The following is a 21,736-nucleotide window of genomic DNA, read 5'->3' as shown; positions in this document are numbered from 1 at the left end:
GCTTTTGATCATATGACTAGTTTGTCTACCTTGTTTACTACCTACTGTCTATCCTCTGGTAGAGACAAAGTATCTATTGCCGATGGCTCTATTGTGCCTATCTCAGGCAAGGGAGACATTAGATTGTTTGATGCCATCTCCTTGTCCTCAGTTCTACATGTTCCTAAGCTTAGTCCTAACCTGCTTTTAGTTAATAGTATTACTAAGAATTAAAATTGTTCAATGACCTTTTTCCTTGATTGGCCGTGAGACGAATGGAGCCTATCTGCTTGAGCATCCACAGGGGAAGAATATTGAAGTCGGGAAGTTATTTGTTTCTTAGTCAGTGAATCGGATTATGATTTGGCATAATAGGTTGGGTCATTTGTCTTTTGGGTCTTTGAAATTTGTTTGAGTTAGTCCAAGTTTCTAGTTTGAGGTGTGAAAGTTGTGAACTTGCAAAACATTGTAGATCAACTTATTCTTTGGGCAATAAAAGAAGCAATGTTCCTTTTGAAATTGTGCATACAGATGTTTGCGGACCATACTACTACTATGGGGGGGGGGGTACAAATACTTCTTGTTGTTTGTTGATGATTGTACTCGTTTCTCGTGGATTTACTTTATGCACTCTCGAGATGAGGTCCCTACTCTAACTTAGGCTTTCCATCAGATGGTATTGACCCAATTTGAAGTCAGGATCAAAATCCTCAGATTTGATAATGCTAAGGAGTATTTTGCAAAATCCTTGGCTTCATATCTCCTTGATTATGGGGTCATCTATCAGAGCACTTGTTCTCGTACACCTCAACAAAATGGGGTTGTTGAGAGAAAAAAATGACATATTTTGGAGGTAGCCAGAAGCATCATGATGGACTCTAATGCTCCCATACGGTTTTGGGGGGTGCTATCCGTACAACTGTATACTTCATTAACAGAATTCCTTTACAGGTTTTAGACATGAGAACACCATTTAACCTCTTGTATCCAAACAAGGATTTGTTTACTATCCCTCTTAAAACCTTTGGATGTACTTGTCTTGTTCAAATTCTTGGACCTCATTGCCCCAAATTTGATTCCAAAGCTGCCAAATGTATCTTCCTTACAAAATCAAAAGGGGTATTGTTATTATGAGCCTGCTTCTGGTAGATGGTTTGTATCTATGGATGTGACATACTTTGAGGATGTGCCCTATTATCATAGGGTTTTTCCTTAGGAGGAGAGTAGTGAGGTGGGTAATTCAGCCCCAAAAGTTCCGTTACCTATTCTAGTCACTGAAGGGGAGAGTGGTGAAGAGGGTTGTCAAAAGTGCAGGGAATTGAGGATGTTTCACAAATGGTGGAGGCAGGTTGATTTTGGTTCTCAACAGTCCATGCCGATCCTGGTTCCTTCTACAACTCCAGATCCAGGTACTACCTTCACTACTAAGCCCACTGAGCCCACTGTTACAAATGATATACCTAACCCTGTTGAGCCTCAACCTCTTCCTTCATATGACCTTAGTCTCCCAATTGTAGTTCGTAAAGGGAAGCACCATTGTACTTCATCCATTTCTCATTGTATCTCCTAGTTTCTCCCTTATGATGGACTTTCACAATCCTATAGATCTTTCCTGGCCTCTATTGCTGCTATTCCTATTCCTAGAACAATGCAGAAAGCTTTATTGGTACTTGAGTGGAAAGATGCAATGAAAATAGAAATGGATGTTCTTATTAAAAACAATATATGGGAGTTGATTGACCAGCCTAAGGGGAAGAAACCTGTTGGGTGCAGATGGGTGTTTATAGTGAAATATAATACTGATGGCTCCATAGAAAGATATAAGGTCAGATTGGTTGCAAAGGGATTCACACAAACATATGGCATAGATTATTTGGAGAAGTTTTCACCAATAGCCAAGATGAATACTATTAGAATCTTATTATCTATTGCTGCAAATTCTCATGGCTATTGGTTCAGATGGATGCTTAGAATGCATTCCTCAATGGAGATCTACAAGAGGAGGTGTACATGGAATTGCCCCTTGGTTTTTATAGTGCAGAGGTAGGAAAGAAGGTTTGCCGACTGAGGAAGGCTTTATATGAATTCAAGCAGTCCCTAAGAGCTTGTTTTGATAGATTTAGACCGACTTTAGAAAAATTTGGCTATGTTCAAGCTCAATCAGATCACATTCTCTTCTTTAAGAAAATAGACTCCTCTTTGACTTGCTGTCTATGTTGATGATATTGTAGTAACAGGAAGTAAAATTGGTGAGATTGACTACCTTAAGCAACTTCTTCACCAAGAGTTTGAAGTAAAAGATTTGGGAGAACTACGTTATTTCTTGGGTATTGAGGTAGCTATATCTAAGCATGGCATCTTTGTCTCCCAAAGAAAGCATATTTTTGATTTGTTGGAAGAAATTAGGAAGTTAGGAGTTAAACCAGCCGACACACCCATTGAGCTAAACCATAAGATAAGTGCAGAAAGTGGAGAGCCTCTTGAAGATAGAGTTATGTATCAGCGGTTGGTTGGGAAACTTTTTTATCTTTGCCTAACATGACTAGACATTTCTTATGTTGTCAGTGTTGTTAGCAATGACATGCGTTCTTCCAAAACCACCCACCTTCTTGTAGTGGAAAGGATACTTGCTTTTTTGAAGAGATGCCTAGGGAGAGGTATACTCTTCAAGAATAATGGTCACATGAAAATAGAAGCATACATAGATGCTGATTGGGCTGGTTGCATTGATGACAGGAGATCTACATCTACCTCCGGGTATTGTGCTTTTGTAGGGGGGAATCTTGTTTCCTAGAGGAGTAAGAAACAGAATATTGTTGCTCGCTCCAGTGCTGAAGCTGAATACATATCTATGGCTAATGGAGTGGCAGAAGTGTTATGGCTGCAATCTTTACTTGATGAGCTGGGTGTTGAATATGAGAAGCCTTTGATGTTGATTGCGATAATCAGACTGCAATTAATATTGTTCACAATCCGATATAACATGACAAAACTAAACACATTGAAGTGGACCGCCACTTTATCCGAGAGAGTTGCATGTTGCATCTCAAGAAGTGATCCATTTTCCAAGTTAGGGTCGAATGAGCATAGCTTGGGAATCGAAGAATTAAAAGAAATAATCAAGCAGTGCTTAGTGGAGATGCACGTGGCACCCATGGCGGAAAGTTCGTTGAAAAGTCATAGGGAAAACCGACAATCCCCAGGTCTTGAGTAGTGTAGGAGCCAGGAAGATTTAATAAGGGCTCAGAAGCCAATCTGGACCATCCAACCCCGGATAGGGGTAACTCACAGGTGTTAGGTAGTGGGTGTGGGCCCAGAGCAAATAGTGAACCCAGGACCCTCCTCCGAAGGGACGATCTAAGTCTTCCAAACCAAAGTAAACCCGGTTGGTTCAGTTAGCCTCCAAAGAGAATCAGAAACAATTGGGACAAAAATGTTTGTATGCAGGCTCCTTCATTGGTGGCATCGAATGGTGGTGCCGGTGTATGAATCGTCCATCTTCAACCTTCTAGCCCTCAGCATGTGCCTGCTTCAACTCTCACGGAGGAAAAGTCGTTTGGAAGTGCATCACCTTGCGTTGGCGAGGTTGAAGAAACATTAGTTGAAGCTGCTCCAATTGCGATGGTGGATTCCAACGATCAATTTGAAGAAAGGGGGGAGGATTCTCATCTTCTTAATTCACAGGAGGGGGGGGGGAGTGAATTCGAATTGAGAGAAGTCGGTGACAGTCCAATGCAGTTGAGTAATAACAAAGGGAAGATACCTGATTCACTGTTTTAGGGAGGTAAGTCATCAAACTTATCTGTTTTCTCTTCTTGGGTTTCGTCGAAACTCTTGGGATTGGATAAATTTTTGGGAGTTTCAATGGAGGGGATGGAGGATGAAACAATTAAATACTTGGAGGGGATTGAACAATGAATTCTTTTGGAGAGAGGGAAAATGACGGCAAAGTAAGGAAGTAAGAACTCAAAGAGGAGTAGAGAGATGATGAGGCTGACTTGGGGATGAAATGATAAGGCTGGTGGCAATGAGGGGACGGTGAGGGGGGGAAGAAAGCTTAAGTTTAAGGGTGTTTTTGTTCTGATCTGTTTTTTCTCATGGACCTAAAAATATTATCGTGGAATATAAGAGGTTTGAGGTCGGGAAGGAGAAGAATTGCGTGTGTGCTTCTTTGAAGAGGTCAGGTTCGAAGATTATCCTGCTTCAAGAAACTAAATTGGACTGTTTAGATGCTGCAACTGTAAGAAGTATCTCGGGGGAGGGAGAGGTCAGATGGAAAGCAAAGTTGGCAGTGGGTAGTGTAGGAGGGTTGTTAAGTCTTTGGGATCCTTTTGTCTGCAGTTTAATCTCTTCTCATGTTAGGAATTTCTTAGTTTCTTTAATTCTGAAACTTGTTGATGGAAATATCTGCCAAGTCACAAATGTTTATGGCCCTACAGATGGAAATCTCCGGGAGGATTTTTGGGAAGAATTGGTTGAAGTGAGGGGTAATCTGTCTTATCCATGGGTTATTGGTGGTGATTTTAATGTTAATCTGGCTGCTGCAAAAAAAAAACTGGGGTAGGAGGTCAAGAGCAATGCTCCAATTTGCTGATTACATCAACAGATTTGAGCTGATGGACTTCCCTCTTCAGGGTAATAGATTTACTTGGACTAATAATCAAGATAATCCCATCCTTGTGAGATTGGACAGGTTCTTGGTATCCTCAAACTGGGATGAGCTTTTTCCTGATTTTAGGCAGATTGCCCTCCCTAGACCAATTTCAGACCATTGTCCAATTCAATTGGTCTGTGGCTTTAGAGGGAAGATCAGTGCACCCTTCAAACTAGAGAATGCCTGGTTTGAAGATGATAAGCTTATCCCCTTGTTGAAGACTGTTTGGAACGATTTGCAGGTGGTGGGTACTAGTTCTTTCATTTTGGCAAAAAACTTGGTGCCATTAAAAAGTGGTTAAAAATTTGGAAAGTGGAGAATAATCTGAATTCTGAAACTGAAAAGAGAGCTTTGTTGAGTCTCATTAAGGAGATTGATTCAGCAGAAGAGGTAGGTCCTTTATCTGAGGAAAGCAAATTGAAGAGATCTCATGCAAAAATCAAGTATGATAAATTGGCAGTGAAAGAAGAAATCAAGTGGAGGCAAAGAGCTAAAGTGGTCTGGCTAAAAGAGGGGGATAAAAACACTAATTTTTTTTCATAAAATGGCAAATTCCAAAGCAAGAGTTTCTTCAATCAGTAAGCTGGAATGAGAACGTAGGTTGGGGGAATCTGATGCAGATATGAAGGTAGTGGCAACTAATTTTTATAAAAACCTTTATAAAGAGATATGGCCCTTCAGACCCTTTCCTAGAGACCTTCCTTTTAAGTAGTTGAGTGATGATCGGATTTCTTTCATTGAGAGACCCTTTACGGAGGAGGAAATTAAAGCTGCCATTACTATGTTGGCGGCTGATAAGTTGCCAGGGCCGGATGGTCTTACTAACCTCTTTTATGTCAAATGTTGGGATTTTGTGAACCAAGATATTTTGAATGTATTTCAGGCGTTTTATGATAATGCTACCCTTCAAAGAAGTTTAAATACTACCTTTATCACCCTCATTCCAAAAATTGAAGGGGTGGTTAATGTTAAAGATTTCAGGCCAATCAGTCTCTTGCACAATTTTTATAAGATCTTAGCTAAAGTATTAGCCGAGAGAATGAAAGGGGTGTTAGGGAATGTAATTTCATACAATAAAAGTGCTTTTGTCCTGGGGGAGGCAAATGCTTGATTCTGTTCTTATTGCTAATGAGCTGATTCACTCAAGAAGAGAGGGTACCCTTGGTTTGAATTGCAAACTGGACATTGAGAAAGCCTATGACCATGTTAATTGGAGGTGTATTGATTTGGTGTTGCAGCATATGAAGTTTGGGCAGAAATGGAGAAACTGGATAAAAGTTTGTATATCCACTCCCAAATTCTCAGTTTTGATTAATGGTCTGTCAGCAGGGTTTTTTGACAGCTCTAGAGGTCTAAGACAAGGTGATCCCTTATCCCCCTTGCTCTTTATTTGTGTTATGGAAATTCTCACTTTGTTTTGTGAAAAGGCTGCTGAATCTGGTGATTGGGAAGGCTTTGCATTCTCTCCTGAGGGGGAAAAGATCAATATTCTCCAATTTGCAGATGATACCTTATGCTTTGTGGATGCTTCTCCCTCCCAGTTAGATATTGTCCTTGGGATATTATCCTGGTTTGAAGTGATCTCTGGGCTGAAAGTCAACTGGAACAAAAACCAAATCATTCCAGTGGGCCATGTATTCAACATAGTTGATTGTGCGGAGGTTCTGGCTTGTCAGATTGAATTCCTCCAAGTGAAATACCTGGGGCTGCCCTTGGGGGCAAATCGTCTTGCCTTCTCGATTTGGGATCTAGTTATTGAAAGAATGGAAAGGAAATTGGCTTCCTAGAAGGCAAGATATCTCTCTTTTGGGGGTAGGATTATTCTGATAAAGAGCACACTTTCCAATTTACCTACTTACTTCCTTTCTCTCTTCCCCATCCCTAACAAAGTGGCTAAAAGATTGGAGCATATTCAGAGATGTTTTCTTTGGAGGGGTTGGGATGAGGATAAAAAGGTTCACCTTGTAAGTTGGGACCAAGTATGTCTTCCTAGGTCCAAAGGTGGTTTAGGCATTAGGAAGTTGAGTTTTAATTCTGCCCTCCTTAGGAGCAAGTGGATTTGGAGGTTCTCGGTTGAAAGAAAGGCCTGGTGGAGATCCCTCATAGCTGATAAATATGGGGTGGAGTGGGGAAACTAGAGATCTAGGGATCCTCCCCCAAGTTGGGGTAGTTCCCCTTGGAAAGCTATCATGAAAAATTTATCTATTTTCTTGGAAGGGATTTCAATCAAGATTGGTAAAGGGGATAGAACAAAATTTTGGAAGGATCCTTGGTGTTTGGATGGGACTCTAGCTGAGTCTTTCCCTCTACTTTTTCAGTGTGCTTCTAACCAAGAAGCCTCCGTGGCTGACTACTGCTGTTCGACTGGTGGTTCTCTTACTTGGACTCCCATCATTAGGAGGAATTTTTTTTTTTTTGGAAAAAGGTAAGGTAATTTATTCAGAATAAAGAGAAAATTACAACAAGGCCCAGACCACTAATTCTGCCTAGGCCCAAAACAGATTACAAGTTCATCCATGATTTAGTGCAAAACAAAAGAGATACATTCTGGTTTTTAAGTTCTTCATTCACCGACACCTAGGAACAAATCTTGCCCACCGCTCTTTGCACTACTTATTTTGGGCTTTTGAGCTGACCACAGAAGATTTTGTTATTTCTTTCAGTCCAAATTGGCCAAAGCACAACTTGCGGAATGGTATTCCAAACAAGTTTTCCTTTCTTACTGAGACCCTCAATTCTCCAACACATTAGCAGCTCCTTCACAGATTTTGGCATAGACTAGCTAATCTCCAAAACCTTGAAAAAATGTCCCCAAATTGAAGAGGAAACCGGACAATGGATACACAAGTTTTCTGTAGATTCTGCAAGGTTTCCATACAGAACACAGGAGGGATCCAGAATCTGAATACCACGTCTTTCCAAGTTAATCTTAGTTAAACATTTATCAAGAGCCATTGTCCAGACCAGGAAATTGATCTTGGAGGAACTAGTTGGATTCCAAATCTGCTTGGCAGGGAATTACTCCTGACCTGAACTGCATAACTTAAGAAATAGGGATTTAACTGAGAAGCTACCATCTGCATTCCACTTCCAAGACCATTCATCTTCTAAACTCAAATCAATCCTCTGATTTTGAAGGAGCCCCAACAGCACCGCATACTCTTCCACTTCCCAATCCAACAAACTTCTCCTACACAGAGGAGTTCAAATGGTGGAATCACCAGAGATGCTTATGTTATTAGCAACTGAAGAGTCTTGATTCATTGCAATTTGGAACAAACGGGGAAAGGCTTCAGCCAACGAACCCTCTAAACACCAGGGATCCTTCCAAAACTTGATTTTGTCCCCCTTGCCAACCATAAGTCTGATCCCATTCAGGAAGAGAGGGATGTACTTTGAGATGCCTGCCCAAAGAGATTTTTCCCCAATTGGATAAGGTTCCTTAGTTCTCCAATCACCCCATACCACGTCATACTTTGCCTCAATAAGACTTCTCCACCATGCATTCCTCTCAGAAGCAAATCTCCATAACCATTTACTGAGAAGAGCATAATTAAGTTCTTTCAATTTCCTAATTCCCAACCCACCAACTTCCTTAGGAAGGCACACTTGCTCCCACTTTACAATGTGAATCTTCTTTTCATCCTCCCAACCCCTCCATAAGAAGTTCCTTTGGAGCTTTTCCAACCTATTTACAATTTTGTTTGGGATGGGAAAAAGAGATAGGAAATAAGTGGGGAGGTTGGAGAGGGTGCTCTTAATCAATGTAACCCTACCACCAAAAGATAGGTATTTTTCCTTCCAAAAGGCTAGCTTCTTCTCCATTCTCTCAATGATTGAGCACCAGATTGAGGAGGAAGAGTATTCGGCCCCGACAGGTAGACCCAAGTACTTTACCGGGAGGAAATCAATTTGGCAAGCCATCACTTTTGCACAATCTTCTAAATTTGAAACATGGCCCACTGGGATGATCTTACTTTTACTCAAGTTGACTTTGAGACTAGACACCACTTCAAACCAGCTCAGAATCCCAAGCATTGAATCCAATTGAGTCAAAGAAGCATCCACAAAACATAGGGTATCATCTGCAAATTAAAGGATATTGACTTTCTCCTTTCCAGGGGAGATTGCAAACCCATTCCATAAGCCAGAATCTGCAGCCTTCTTGCTAAAAAGTGTGAGGATTTCCATAACACAAATGAACAACAAAGGGGACAGAGGATCTCCCTGCCTCAGACCCCTAGAGCTACCAAAAAACCCCGTGGATTGCTCATTAATTAGGATTGAAAATTCTGGGTTCTTAATACATACTCTGATCCAGTTTCTCCACTTCTGTCCAAAATTCATGCTATCCAACACATGATCCAGACAATTCTAGTTGATGAAGTCATATGCTTTCTCAATATCAAGTTTACAAATTACACCCGGGGTGCCCTCTCTTCTTCTAGAATCAATTAACTCGTTGGCAATTAAAATTGAGTCTACCATCTGCCTCCCAAGCACAAAAGCACTCTGATTATTTGAGATTATACTGCCTAACACCCCTTTCATTCTTTCTGCTAAGACTTTAGCCAAAATTTTGTAAAAACTGTGCAGTAAGGTAATTGGCCTAAAGTCCTTAATGTTCACAACCCCCTCAATTTTTGGAATGAGGCTTATAAATGTGACATTCAAACTTCTTTGCAAAGAGGCATTAGCATGAAACTCCTAGAACACCTTCATCAAATCCTCTTTCACAAAATTCCAGCATTTCAGATAGAAAAGGTTGGTGAGACCATCCGGCCCAGGCGGTTTATTTCCTAATTTATTAATTGCTGCACTGGTTTCCTATTCTGTAAAAGATCTTTCAAGCCATAATTTCTGATTTTCATTCAGCTGCCTGAAAGGAAGATTAGAAGGGAAGGGTCTTTACATCCAGTTTTCCTTGTAGAGCTTTTTATAAAAGGAGGTTGCAACTGATTTGATCTCTGAATCTGAATCCCCGCTCCTATCTTCCCATACCAACTTATTAATAGATGAAACTCTAGCTCGGGCATTTGCCATTTTGTGAAAGAAATGTGTATTTTTATCACCCTCCTTTAACCAAGTGGTCTTAGCTCTTTGTCTCCACTTTATTTCCTCTTTCACAACCAATTTGTCAATGCTGTTTTTTGCTTGAGATCTTTTCAGCCTCAACTCTTCAGAAATTGGACCCATTTCTTCAGCTCTGTCAATCTCTTCAATGATACCCAATAAAGCTAGGAGGTCTGCCAGCCCATTTGTTGATCTTCTTTCCCATAACTGTGACTGAAATATTTGAAGTCAGCCACTTAAATCTTCTCAAAGTTCCCCTGTACGGCCAGGCTGCCGTCTATGGTCAGGAGTGCAAATGGGCTTGCTGACGCCCTAGTAAAATAAGGGGTCACAAGGCGTCCATTTTACTCGGCTTCTTTGTAATCTATTTTTGTGTATTTGGGGATGACATTTTTGCAATCAAATTGTACTAAATTCTTTTATAATCAGTTTAATAAAGCAACTTTTTGCTGATAAAAAATGTGATTTGGATAGATGCTTCCTGAATTTTAGTACTTTGTGAAACAAGATATCAGTTGTTATTACTTATTATGCACTTGTATGTTATTTTGATTACATTATAAATGCTTCAGCTTTGTGTCCATTGTTATTTGTCTGTTTAGGTACACAGATAGAAGGAAAAGTGCAGTTGATCACTTTAAGCGGGCATTGTCAATGGACCCCTTACTATGGGCTGCATATGAGGAACTTTGTGTATTAGGTCAGTGCAAAGCATGCCCAAAATTCTATAGTTTTTTTCTCTGTCAGTTACTGAGATTGTTAGTAGGCTATGTATCCAAATGCTGTACTGTTCATTTTTAAGGATAAGCTGTCTGTCTGAAATTCTGATAGCTTTCTTCTTGTTTCATTTGTTAAATTTCAATGATGGGAAAACCTCAATTTAATTGGAGCCATTCTGTTCAGAATTGGAATGAGGGGTTAAAACTTTTCCTTTTCTTCCTTTGGTAAGTCACAGATCAAGGTCAAGGCCAATCTTGTCATTTGTTTCTTTGGGTTTTGGTTTTCGAGAGGTCTTAGGGATTGTGTCCTTAGAGGTTGTTTAACTCATTGATACTAATGTAGGGTGTCTTTCTTGACCCTAATAAGATAGTCTGCAGAATATGGGTCTTTGTTCACCTTGGACAGTTCTCTTGTGCCTCTTTGTTGAAGGCTCTTGTTAAATCCCATAAACCCTCACAGAGTTTTCGATTAAAAGCAACTTGATGAGGATGCACATCCTGAAAAATAATGGCTTTCTCTTAGGAGGTGTATCATCAGAAAATTGATAGTTGTATGGTATTTTTTTATTTTTTAGTTTTTATGAGCAACCAAATAAGATATTTTATTAATATGTCAAAGAATGTATGATAGTGATACGACATACAATATACAGAAATACTTAGGCTAGGCCCCAGACTACTGCCTACCTATCTCACTGCATTTTCCTTCCCTTAGCCAATAAACCCCCTAAACAACTGATTTTTGTGCATTCCTTGCCTAGTTAAAGTATCTGCCAGACCATTTTCTGATCTCTCAACCGATTGGATATTAGCTACCATTTCCTCACATAAGCTCCATTCCTTCCTCATATGATTTCTAAGCTCCCATGGACCTTCTCACTTGTTTCTAATCCAACCCACAACCACCTTCGAATCATCTTCCAAGACTAGGTTGCTATAGTTATGGTTCATTGCTATCTTTAGGCATTGGAGTTCCGCCAACAATTCTTCTCTTGTGGAGTTCCCCATGCCAATAGGCGCCAAGAAGAAGCTAGTGACATCTCCATTATCATCCCTGAACACATCCCCTATACCAGAATTTCCAGAGTTGCTGAGTCTGCAACCATCAAAATTTAGTTTAATTTGACCAGTCATAGATAGAATCCATATCATGGAAACAAAGCCTTCAATGAAGAAGAGTTTTTAACCAGTTGCCACTAAGAATATCATCAAGAGAGAAATGCCTAAAGACATCCAATGATTTCATCCAGTGAGCAACTTTTATTGATACTTGTTATGTCCTTCAGAGGAGAAGCATACTTGGACTCTATCACCCCATATGTGCTATTTATATAGAGCAAATTGTGAATTCACTTATAATTTACTAATCCTCTGTTGATTTGTTGCTAGTTTTGGGGACATCTCATTTATCATTTTGGCACCAGGTGGACTCTCCCACAAGACATAGCCACTCTATTTTGGTCATTACTCTTCTCCTTTGGACGTCTACAAGAGCAGCTATTTTATGGACTGTTTGTGAGGAAGAAAATGCTAAATTTCTTTATTTTTTATGGTAAATGGTAATCATTAGAAGCTGGGATTGGAAGTATTTCTGCAAGGGTTATTCATTGGGTTAAATCAATGGAGGATATCTCAATGTTCACCATAGATGATATGCTTTATGAATGGAATGCGGTGGCAAATAGTACCAAATTTTTATGGCTCTATTTTTGGAATAACAGGTGCTTTAGGTATTGGTGGCTCCTTCAAAGGTCATAGGGATGATACACTAGCAGTTTTGTCAGGCCCAATTGGTACTGGAAACTCAGTTACTGAGATCTTGGCTCTACTTGAAGGATTGGAACTGGCAACTCACCAGAATAAAGAAATTTGGCTGTTGAAGGAGATTAAAATACAGCCATTATTAGGATGGTCGATGGAAGTTCTGGTCCTTGTCATATTCATTAGTGTGCTTGCCCAATTCCATCAGTGCAGCCTTTTCCTAGGTCGTATGGTCTGCTAAATCTCTGGCAGATTCACTTGCTAAGGAAGGTGTTAATGGACAAAATCTACTTTGTAGAGCATACCATTAGAGTGGTTTGCTCTATTGGGCAGGAGTAGCCCACTGATCCAGGGGTGGGGGAGGGAGAAGGAAAGGGTTAGCTCAATTCTTGATGAAAAAACTAAATATGTTATTTGCATTCAGGCATCTGCACTTCTGTTCTTTTCCTTTTGAATAAATTCCAAGAGTTGCTGATAAAAAGGTATTTGTATATAGAATTCAGTGTAATAGTTGTGTTAGTTATCCTCTCTTTATATGATCTGATAATTGTCTTTCTAGAGCTTAAGGAATCTGTTTTCCATTTTCGGTGTCCTTTTATGCTTATTTTTCATGTATTCTTTTCATGCTGTAGTCAAGGCATTGCTATTTACATTTCAGGTGCTGCAGAAGAAGCAAATGGAGTGTTTAGTGAAGCAGCAGCTCTTTGCATTTGGCAGCAACTTTTGAACCCTGGATCAAATACCCCAAACTTGCAAATTACCAATGAGGATCATGTTGTAGTTTTGAATAAGACCTTGGGATCAGAAGAAATGAGCCCTAGGCAATTGAAAAGCATGCAAGGGAACATCTTTAGAGATACACCTGGAAATCATGTAGCAGTTTTTTCTGGTGGACCTTCTAGTCAACCTTCAAGTGGTGGTTCTTCTAACATATCTCTTTATGGTACTCCTTCACCAATGCCAGCACAGGTTGAATAGTCATATTTCACTCTCATTTTCTACTCTGTTATTTCATAACATATTTATAGAAGATGGTTTTTCTTTTCAAATTGATCCATCTATTTCCTGCCAACCAGTAGTTATATATGACAATTTATACATGAAACATTGTTCATAGCACCATCTCGTTGTTGTTATGGTTTACAACCATCAATTTTGTAAACTTTATCTATGCACTCTTTTAGAACGTACTGGGGATCTACTCAATTCAACTTTGGTTCTTCACTATCTTAAAGCTGTCCATTTAGAGTGACTGTCTATGACTGCTTATGTCAAATTTATTTTGGCAAGTAAAAGATATAGTTAATTGGCTTCTTGTACAGTACTGTACTACTGTTTTTCTGAAGCAGCTGAACACCAGGAAAACCCTAGAAAAAAAGGTGTGGCAACAATAGTAAAGTAATAGTAGAAGAGATAGAGATGGAAAGGAAGGGGAAACAAAAGGAAACTCGATGCTCTGGTTATACTAATTTTATTGTGTTCTTGTCACCATTAACATTGCCACATAAAAGTAATTAATAAACTTAACCCTTTTCTTTTGCTACTACCCAAGCTATTATTAGGTGCAAGACTAATACAATTGAAGTATTATATTTAAAAATAGCCAGTGTGACCTTCTTTGGACCTATTATAAAATTAAAAGGAAGAAAAATATTACCATACCAAGAAAAGCAAAGTAGAACCAAATCCCCCTAAAACTTCTCTGAAATTCATGAATTTCAAAATAAAACCCTTGGCAAAAATTTGAACTTTTGACTTTTGACCAGAAATATGCTGCCCTGGCATGTGAAACCTGACTTCCTTTGATCTGATTTGATCATTATGCAACTTTAGGGATAATCTTTTTATTGTGTCATGAATAAGGTGAGAAAGAGAAGAGATAACAAGGAGATAGAAGAGAAAAGAAAATATTGGGGCTACAATACCACATCCACATGCCTATGTCGCTATCTTCTGAGAGAGACTTTTATGTTAATATTAGAACTACTTAAAATTATAAAAAAGACTCCAATGAGGCTGATATTACTTTATGTTTTCCCAAATAAAAGAGGCTGATTTTACATTAGAATCTTTGAATATAAATTTTTCCTAAAATAACCCCATTCCTCGTGAAAATTACAAACTTTTTGGTAAATATGAACATTACAATATCAATACTCCAACACTCCCCCTTAAGTTAGCACTAGTTAGCTTGCTTGGAAACAAATGGTCTAACCTTAGTAGCAGTATGACCAACTGATCTTTCAGAGGTTCCCTCTCAAACAAGGCAACTCGAAGATTCCAGCATGGCAGCACGTCAGCAACTAAATATTACACTACATCAACAGGGATCTGATCAACTTGATTGCACTCAAGGAGACACATTTGGCTCTCATTCACAGCAAAATAAATCTTTAATTGATTAGATTATATTCATGGTATGGTTCTTACCTAAGACATGACTAATCCTCAAATCCACCTCTTGGCATATTCCTAGTCACAAAAATATACTACCAACTTAATAGAGGTCAACCCACAACAATGAAAATATGAAGAACACTCTACTAGGGAATGGCACAAAAACAACTAAATGTAAATTGCCCTTAGACAAGAAAAAAGACTCCTTTTGACAAAAAAAGAACTGTAGTCTTTAAAGTATTTCATCAAATATGTATGTCACACAGTGAACTTTAATACTGGAAACATGGATGATTCAGTGAACATATATAATGCAACATGTTTTGCGTAGGACCCTCAACAAAAGCAATATTTTCATAACCAAAGAACAATTTCTTCCTATCCTTTAGGATTCAGATATGAAGTTTCACCTTCTTTCCTTATGAACTGGAACTACTTCAAGTGGATATTCTTAGATTTGTTTTAAAATCCATTTGTGGTATACATCTTCCAGGCAAAAAATTGGTAGAACTTCCTGGTTTGCATGCGTCAAGTCTGTCCAGTGGTTCATGGAGGGAGCTTTTGATCTGGAGTATGAAAAAGGTCCTCTTTAGTGAGATGGGCTTATTTTACATTTCAAATACAGGGTATGCCCTTCATGTTGTAGCCATGTACCATAAAAAAAGAGAGTAATGAACTCATTTCTTTATTTATATCAGAAATTTTGCTAAAGCATAAAGTTAGGAAAATAGATACTGAGATTCTGAGAACGTATTGATAAGAAAATAATACAAAGAACTTTGAGGGCTCAAATACAAGGTAAAACAAAATGTGATTAAAGATGATTTCCGATATACAATCTTCCCAATTGGCTAATATAGGGATCCATGGAAACATATTGTTCATCCTGCAAATGAACCCTTTACAAGTGGAAACTACTAGAATTATACAAGTATAACTTTGAGGGGCCAATGAGAACTGGTAACCCACTGTTCATTCATTCTTGATATGCAGAGTCCTTTGAGGACTTGTCTGATGGCTTCAGAAAAGGGTCAAATCACTATGGCTCTTTTTTGGTTAGGAAGAACAGAACAAAAGAGAAACACAACCATTAACTCAATTGCCACATGGAAATGTAGCAACCTGAGGAGTATGTGGACTTTATTTTGGGCTGCCAACTCACCTCCAACATGTCAAAAAAATGTACAATAAGGGTTATAAATAAGCTATATCAAAGGCTTGGAGCAACAACTATGATCCATCTCCTCCTACTAACATTTGTATCTTATGTATTATATTTGTTCCTATCACATTCTGGTACTTTTAAATGCTACCATGTCTGTATAAATGCACTTTTTTATTTTATGCATAAATTGTTTCTCAGATCTTCTTTTAATGGCACTATCGTTCTAAATATATCATGCTTCTTTTTTAAGTTATGCACCTATTTATTAGAAGGCACTACATCTCATGGAATGATCAAGTATCCAAATTTTTTTTTCTGATGGAAGATGATCTCTAACTCCCTTGCTCCCTTGCTTCCTTGCAGTTATATGGTGTGGCTCCACCACCTTTGTGCAGAAATGTTCAGCCAAACCTGAATATATTGGGCGGTGAAAGCTCTCCAAAGTCAAAAATAAATACCACTTTGCAAGGCTCTCGAAGAAAGCTTCTTGATGAAGGGAAACTACGGAAGGTTGTAGACTTCTTTTTGTTTCTCTTTCTTATCTTTGCAATCTTATTTAATTTGTATTGCAACTGTTATAATTGTTTGAAGGCTGAGTATGATATTTTGCTAATATAAGGTCATAGGATCAATCCCAAGCCTCACTTCTTGTGTCAATGGGCAAATTTGCACCTGAGTACTTTTAGTTAATCAAGAACCCTTATTACCTAGCTTTGTCATCAAATACAACTATCATGTTCTACTATTGTTATCAAGGCCCATATATTCTGTTAAATTGGAAGTGATCTGTTCCAAGTTGAAGGGTCTAGAAGGGCTAGGGGCAGACTAAAAAGAACATGGGTTGAAGTAGTAAGTGTTGTAAGGCTTATTTATTAGCTACAGTTACAGTTTCAGTTACTTGTTTTTTTCTTCTTCTTTCAATTTTTCTTATTATTTTATTTCTAGGATATGCTGCCAGGGGCACACTTGTAAATTCAGACTCTTTTATGAAGTTAATATAAATAGAAAACTAGTGGCTGCCAGTAGTGACTTTTTTCCTCTCAATCGTACCTCTCTCTCCCTCTCTCTCTCTCTCCCAATCCCCATGAATCACCACATGGTATCAGAGCAGGTTCTCTGGGTTGAAAAAGACCTACGATCCCTCCTGCCCTGTTCTTAAAAGTGTTTGGACGTGGCTGTTTCTGCAGAAACCCTAGCAGGTTTCTTGCGGCTGGTTCTGCAGAAACTCTAGCAGTTTCTGGCGGCTGGTTCTGCAGAAACCCTAGCAGTGTCTGGCGGCAGTTTTTTTTGGGAAACCCTAGTAGTTTCTGGCGGCAGCTTTGTGATTCCTTCTTCCTGGCTGTAACAGCAAGAAAACCCTAGTCGGAGAAGGTGATGCTGGTGCAAACTCCTCTGTTCGATGCTGTGAAGTCAAGTTCATATTAGCACCTTCGTACAAGTGCTGAACAGGTGTGTTTTTTTGTTTCACTGTGTTTCAGCCTTCTTTGGCCAATGGTGCATAGGGTTCATGCCTTGATTATAGAGCTATTTGTTTGGATGTTGGATGGTTAGAGTGTGTGAACTACAGCCAGACTGATTGTAATGTCTGTATTGGTTGTGCTGAACCGATTACCGGACTGGTTTATTGTTCTGTTTGGACGTTGTGTTGACTGAACCCCTTGTTCTCAGCAGTATTCCCTGTGTTCTCAACAATATTTAGTGTTCTTTTGCTCACTTTCTAGGAGTAAAACCTGAGTTGTTCACATTCTGATTGTGGCGGTTGTGTTGTTGGATGATATTTGGACTGTTTTTCAGTAGTATTCAATGGCAAGTCATGAATTAACCTCATCAGGGGCTACACAACCCGTAGCATAGCGGGGTTGGGAGGTGAAAACATGGTTTTTCCCATGCCAATTACCCCTTTAAACGGGCTGAACTACCTGGAGTGGGCTAAGAGTGTAAAACTCTATGTAACGGCAAAGGGTAAAGCTGGTTACATCAATGGAAGGGTGAAGGAACCCAAGGGTGAGACGGCTGAACATGATAGGTGGGACCAAGAAAACAGTATGGTGATGTCTTGGCTCCTCGCAGCCATGGAACCTGATGTGAAAAAGAATTTCATGTGGACAGACACCGCCAGTGAGATCTGGGAACAGGCCAAAACTACCTATTCTGAGTAAAGGCATTACGCCAAGGTTTGCCAGTTGCAAGCTGAATTCTCAACCTGTAAACAGGGAAACCGTAGCTTGTCTTCATACTATTCAGCCCTTACCTCCATATGGAAGGAGTTGGACCATTATCAGGCCATAGAGTGGAAGCACGGTGATGATGCTAAGGCCTACAGGAAGCTGGTCTCTCAGCAATGGGTGTTTGTTTTTTTGTTGGGACTGAACCCTGCATATGAACCGTTGAGGGTGCAGATCCTAGGAAGCAAAGAGTTGCCAACGGTTCACGAGGTATACTCCCTTGTCCAATCTGAAGAAAGCAGGCGGAATGTGATGGTTACAGTTGAGGGGGAGCAACAAGTTGCCTTGGCTGCAATGAATAATAGCTCAACAGGAAAGAAAAGTGACCCTAAGAAGGCAGATGATATAGATAAGCTATTATGTACCCATTGTAGGCGTTCTCGACATACTCGTGACACTTGTTGGGACATCCACGGGAAACCCAAGTGGGCAGCAAAGAATCAAGAACAGGGTAAAGGTCATTTGAAGAAAATGAGCACAACACATGTGGCAACCCAAGACACTCAAGCTGCCGGTAGCACCCAGGACCACCCTAATAAGTCTGACCCCAAGGAGGATATAATGAATTCATTCAGAGAGCACTTGGAATCTTATGGTAGGGCCTTGCGACAAATGGACAGCTCAGTCACTGGTACTCCCTCTACTTCATTTGCATCTACTTCAGGTAATATGGCTTCTGCATTCCATGTCACTCCCACGGATTCCCCTTGGATCATTGACTCAGGGGCTTCCAACCACATGACCGGTAAGCCTAACTTATTCCAGTCTTATAGCCTTTTGTCAGGAAGGGATAGAGTGAGACTTGCAGATAGTTCTTTTTCTTCCATTGCAGGCCAAGGATCCATATCCCTTCCCATGGCCTTAACCTGAATTGTGTATTGCATGTCCCTCAGCTTCCCATAAACTTGCTTTCAATTAGTAGCATTACAAGCTCCTTGAATTGTAGTGTGACCTTTTTTGCTGACTCATGTGTTTTTCAGGATCTAACTTCTGGGAGGACGATTGGTAGAGGAAGCCTAGTGGATGGTCTCTACATTCTCGACAACAAAGCTGGTCTCTTGGTTTCATCCTCAGAGTCGCATAGTCAGTCAAATAAGAGTCAAATCTTCTTGTGGCATAGTCGTTTAGGTCATGTTTCTTTCAACATAATAAAATGTTTGTTTCCAATTTTATTTAAGTCATGTTCAGTGTCAGAGTTCATGTGTCAAACGTGTTAGTTGAGCAAACAATGTAGAACAACTTTTCACTCAAGCAATAAAAGATCAATTGTTCATTTTCATGTTGTGTATTCTGATGTATGGGGGCCTACCAATGTAATCTCTGAGGGCGGATATAAGTACTTTATTACATTGATCGATGATTACTCTCGCTATACATGGGTGATTCCTATGCGTAGCAGAGACGAGGTTCCGAAGATAGTGAAAGACTTCCAGAGGATGGTGTTTACACAGTTCCATGTTGAAATACAGATCTTCCAATCTGATAATGCGAAGGAGTACTTCCATAAGGAGCTCAATGAGTTCTTCGCCTCCCACGGATCTATTCATAGGAGCTCAAGCGCCAGAACACCACAACAAAATGGTGTTGCAGAAAGGAAAAACAGACATCTTCTTGAGGTAGCTTGCGGGATGATGTTACACATGAATGTCCCAAAGAGGTTTTGGGTGGATGCTATACTTGCAGTTGCGTATGTCTTCAACCGCATGCCCTCCAGAGTACTGAACTACATGGCCCCTCATCAGTTGTTATACCCTCAGTCTCCTTTATTTTCCATCCCCATGAGAGTCTTTGGTTGTCGGGCCTTTGTCCATGATTTGTCTCCATCCCGAGATAAGTTAGACCCTCGGTCCATTCCTTGTGTTTTTCTGGGGTACCCCTCCTCTCAAAAAGGGTATCGGTGCTTTGACCCAGTTAGTCGTAAAGGGTATCGGTGCTTTGAATCCGAGCCATTCTTCCCTCCTCCTCAGAGGGAGAGTCGTAGTGTGGAAGAGGAGAAGCAGGTTCAAGTATCTCTTCTTTCTATTTCGGACCTTACTCCCTTCCGTGTCTTCCAACGTACACGTCGGAGAGATCAGCGGGGTGATAGAAATGTGGAGCAGCCAAACACTGAGCAACCGACATCATCAGACTCCCAGGAGGTAAGTCCATCCCCTCACCCTACTCCTACTGTGGATGACCTTGACATCCCTATTGCCCAACGAAAGGGAGTCAGGTCCTACACTACCAAACACCCCATTACCCACTTTGTCTCCTATGACCACATTTCTCCCTCGTACCAAGCCTTCTTATCGGTAGTTGATTGCATCCCTACTCCCAAAAATGTTACAGAAGCCTTAAAATGCCCTGAATGGGTAGATGCCATGAAGGAGGAGATTAATGCCCTCCACAAAAATTAGACTTGGGAATTGGTGGATCCTCCAGAGGGGAAAGACCCCGTGGGGTACAGATGGGTGTACACAGTTAAGCACAAGGCAGATGGAACAGTTGAAAGGTACAAAGCAAGACTAGTACCCAAAGGGTACACACAAGTACATGGGGTTGACTATGATGAGACTTTTGCCCCGGTGGCTAAGATGAACTCGATTAGGGTTCTCCTGTCCTTAGCTGCTAATTTTGACTGGGAACTGCATCAACTGGACATAAAGAATGCTTTCCTGAATGGTGACTTAGAAGAAGAGGTATACATGGTTCAGCCTCCTGGATTCTGTGCCAAGGGGAGTGAAAATAAGGTGTGCAAGCTACGGAAGTCTCTCTATGGCTTAAAACAGTCTCCCAGAGCCTGGTTCAGTAAGTTTCACATGGCAGTTCAAGAGATGGGGTTCAAACAATGTCAGTCAAATCATACACTCTTTGTGAAGAGATGTCAGGAGCAGGTTGCTGTATTGATAGTGTATGTAGAGGATGTCATCATTATAGGAAGTTGGAGCTTAGAGATACAGAACTTGAAACAATTCCTTGCATCAAAATTTGAAGTGAAAGATCTAGGACTCCTGAAGTATTTCCTTGGGATCGAAGTTGCTCGCTCAGAAAAGGGTATCTTTGTCTTCCAAAGGAAATACACCCTTGATCTATTACGGGATACAGGTAAATTAGGTGTAAGGCCGGCAAATACTCCTATGGATGTGGACCACAAGCTAGGTGACTGTGTTGGTGAACCTCTGAAAGATGTGAAGCAGTTCCAAAAGTTAGTGGTAAAGCTGATTTATCTGTCCATGACCCGTCCAGACATTGCCTACTCCGTTGGAGTCCTGAGCCAGTTTATGCACTCTCCTAAGAAGCCACACATGGAGGCAGCAAAGAGAGTTCTTAGATACTTGAAGAAATATCCAGGAACATGCCTACTATTCAGTAAACACAATCACCTAAAGGTGGAAGTCTTTACAGATGCTGATTGGGCAGGAGCTGTGGATGATAGAAAGTCCACTGGTGGGTATTGCACATTTGTAGGAGGAAATCTGGTGACCTGGAAGAGCAAGAAGCAAAGTGTGGTAGCAAGGTCAAGTGCTGAAGCTGAATATAGTATGGCACATAGGGTGGCTGAAGTCCTTTGGCTAAAGAACCTTCTAGGGGAGCTTGGAGTTGTTGTTCACAGCCCTATGTCCCTTTACTGTGACAACAAGGATGCAATAAACATCGCTAGCAATCCAGTCCTACATGAGAGGACCAAGCATATTGAGGTGGACAAACACTTCATAAGGGAGAAACTGGAAAAAAGGGAAATTTGCATCCCTTATATCAACTCCAAGGAACAACTTGCTGATGT

The 21,736-nt window shown here is 40.2% G+C and overlaps 1 protein-coding gene across 12 annotated transcripts in view; it reads left to right on the top strand.

Moving 5' to 3' along the window:
- The window catches only part of LOC104604504 (cell division cycle protein 27 homolog B-like), a 52,866-nt gene that overhangs the window by 12,244 nt on the left and 18,886 nt on the right, over positions 1 to 21,736 (top strand). For 10 of the 12 annotated variants that reach the window (XM_010268870.3, XM_010268872.3, XM_019198966.2 and 7 more), the window contains 3 exons: positions 10,309 to 10,406; positions 12,845 to 13,155; positions 16,112 to 16,258. In XM_010268870.3, coding sequence (XP_010267172.1) covers positions 10,309 to 10,406; positions 12,845 to 13,155; positions 16,112 to 16,258 — 556 coding nt within the window. Of the gene's footprint in view, positions 1 to 4; positions 5,262 to 5,331; positions 7,059 to 10,308; positions 10,407 to 12,844; positions 13,156 to 16,111; positions 16,259 to 21,736 lie in introns of those variants that run through there. The other 2 variants (XM_088890066.1, XM_088890064.1) reach the window with 2 other exon arrangements.

This window comes from Nelumbo nucifera, chromosome 6 (genome assembly GCF_055504915.1).
Source record: "Nelumbo nucifera cultivar China Antique chromosome 6, China Antique-T2T, whole genome shotgun sequence".
NCBI lineage: Eukaryota > Viridiplantae > Streptophyta > Magnoliopsida > Proteales > Nelumbonaceae > Nelumbo > Nelumbo nucifera.
Note: the sequence above shows the minus strand (reverse complement) of the source record. Positions and strands in the feature narration are given on the sequence as shown.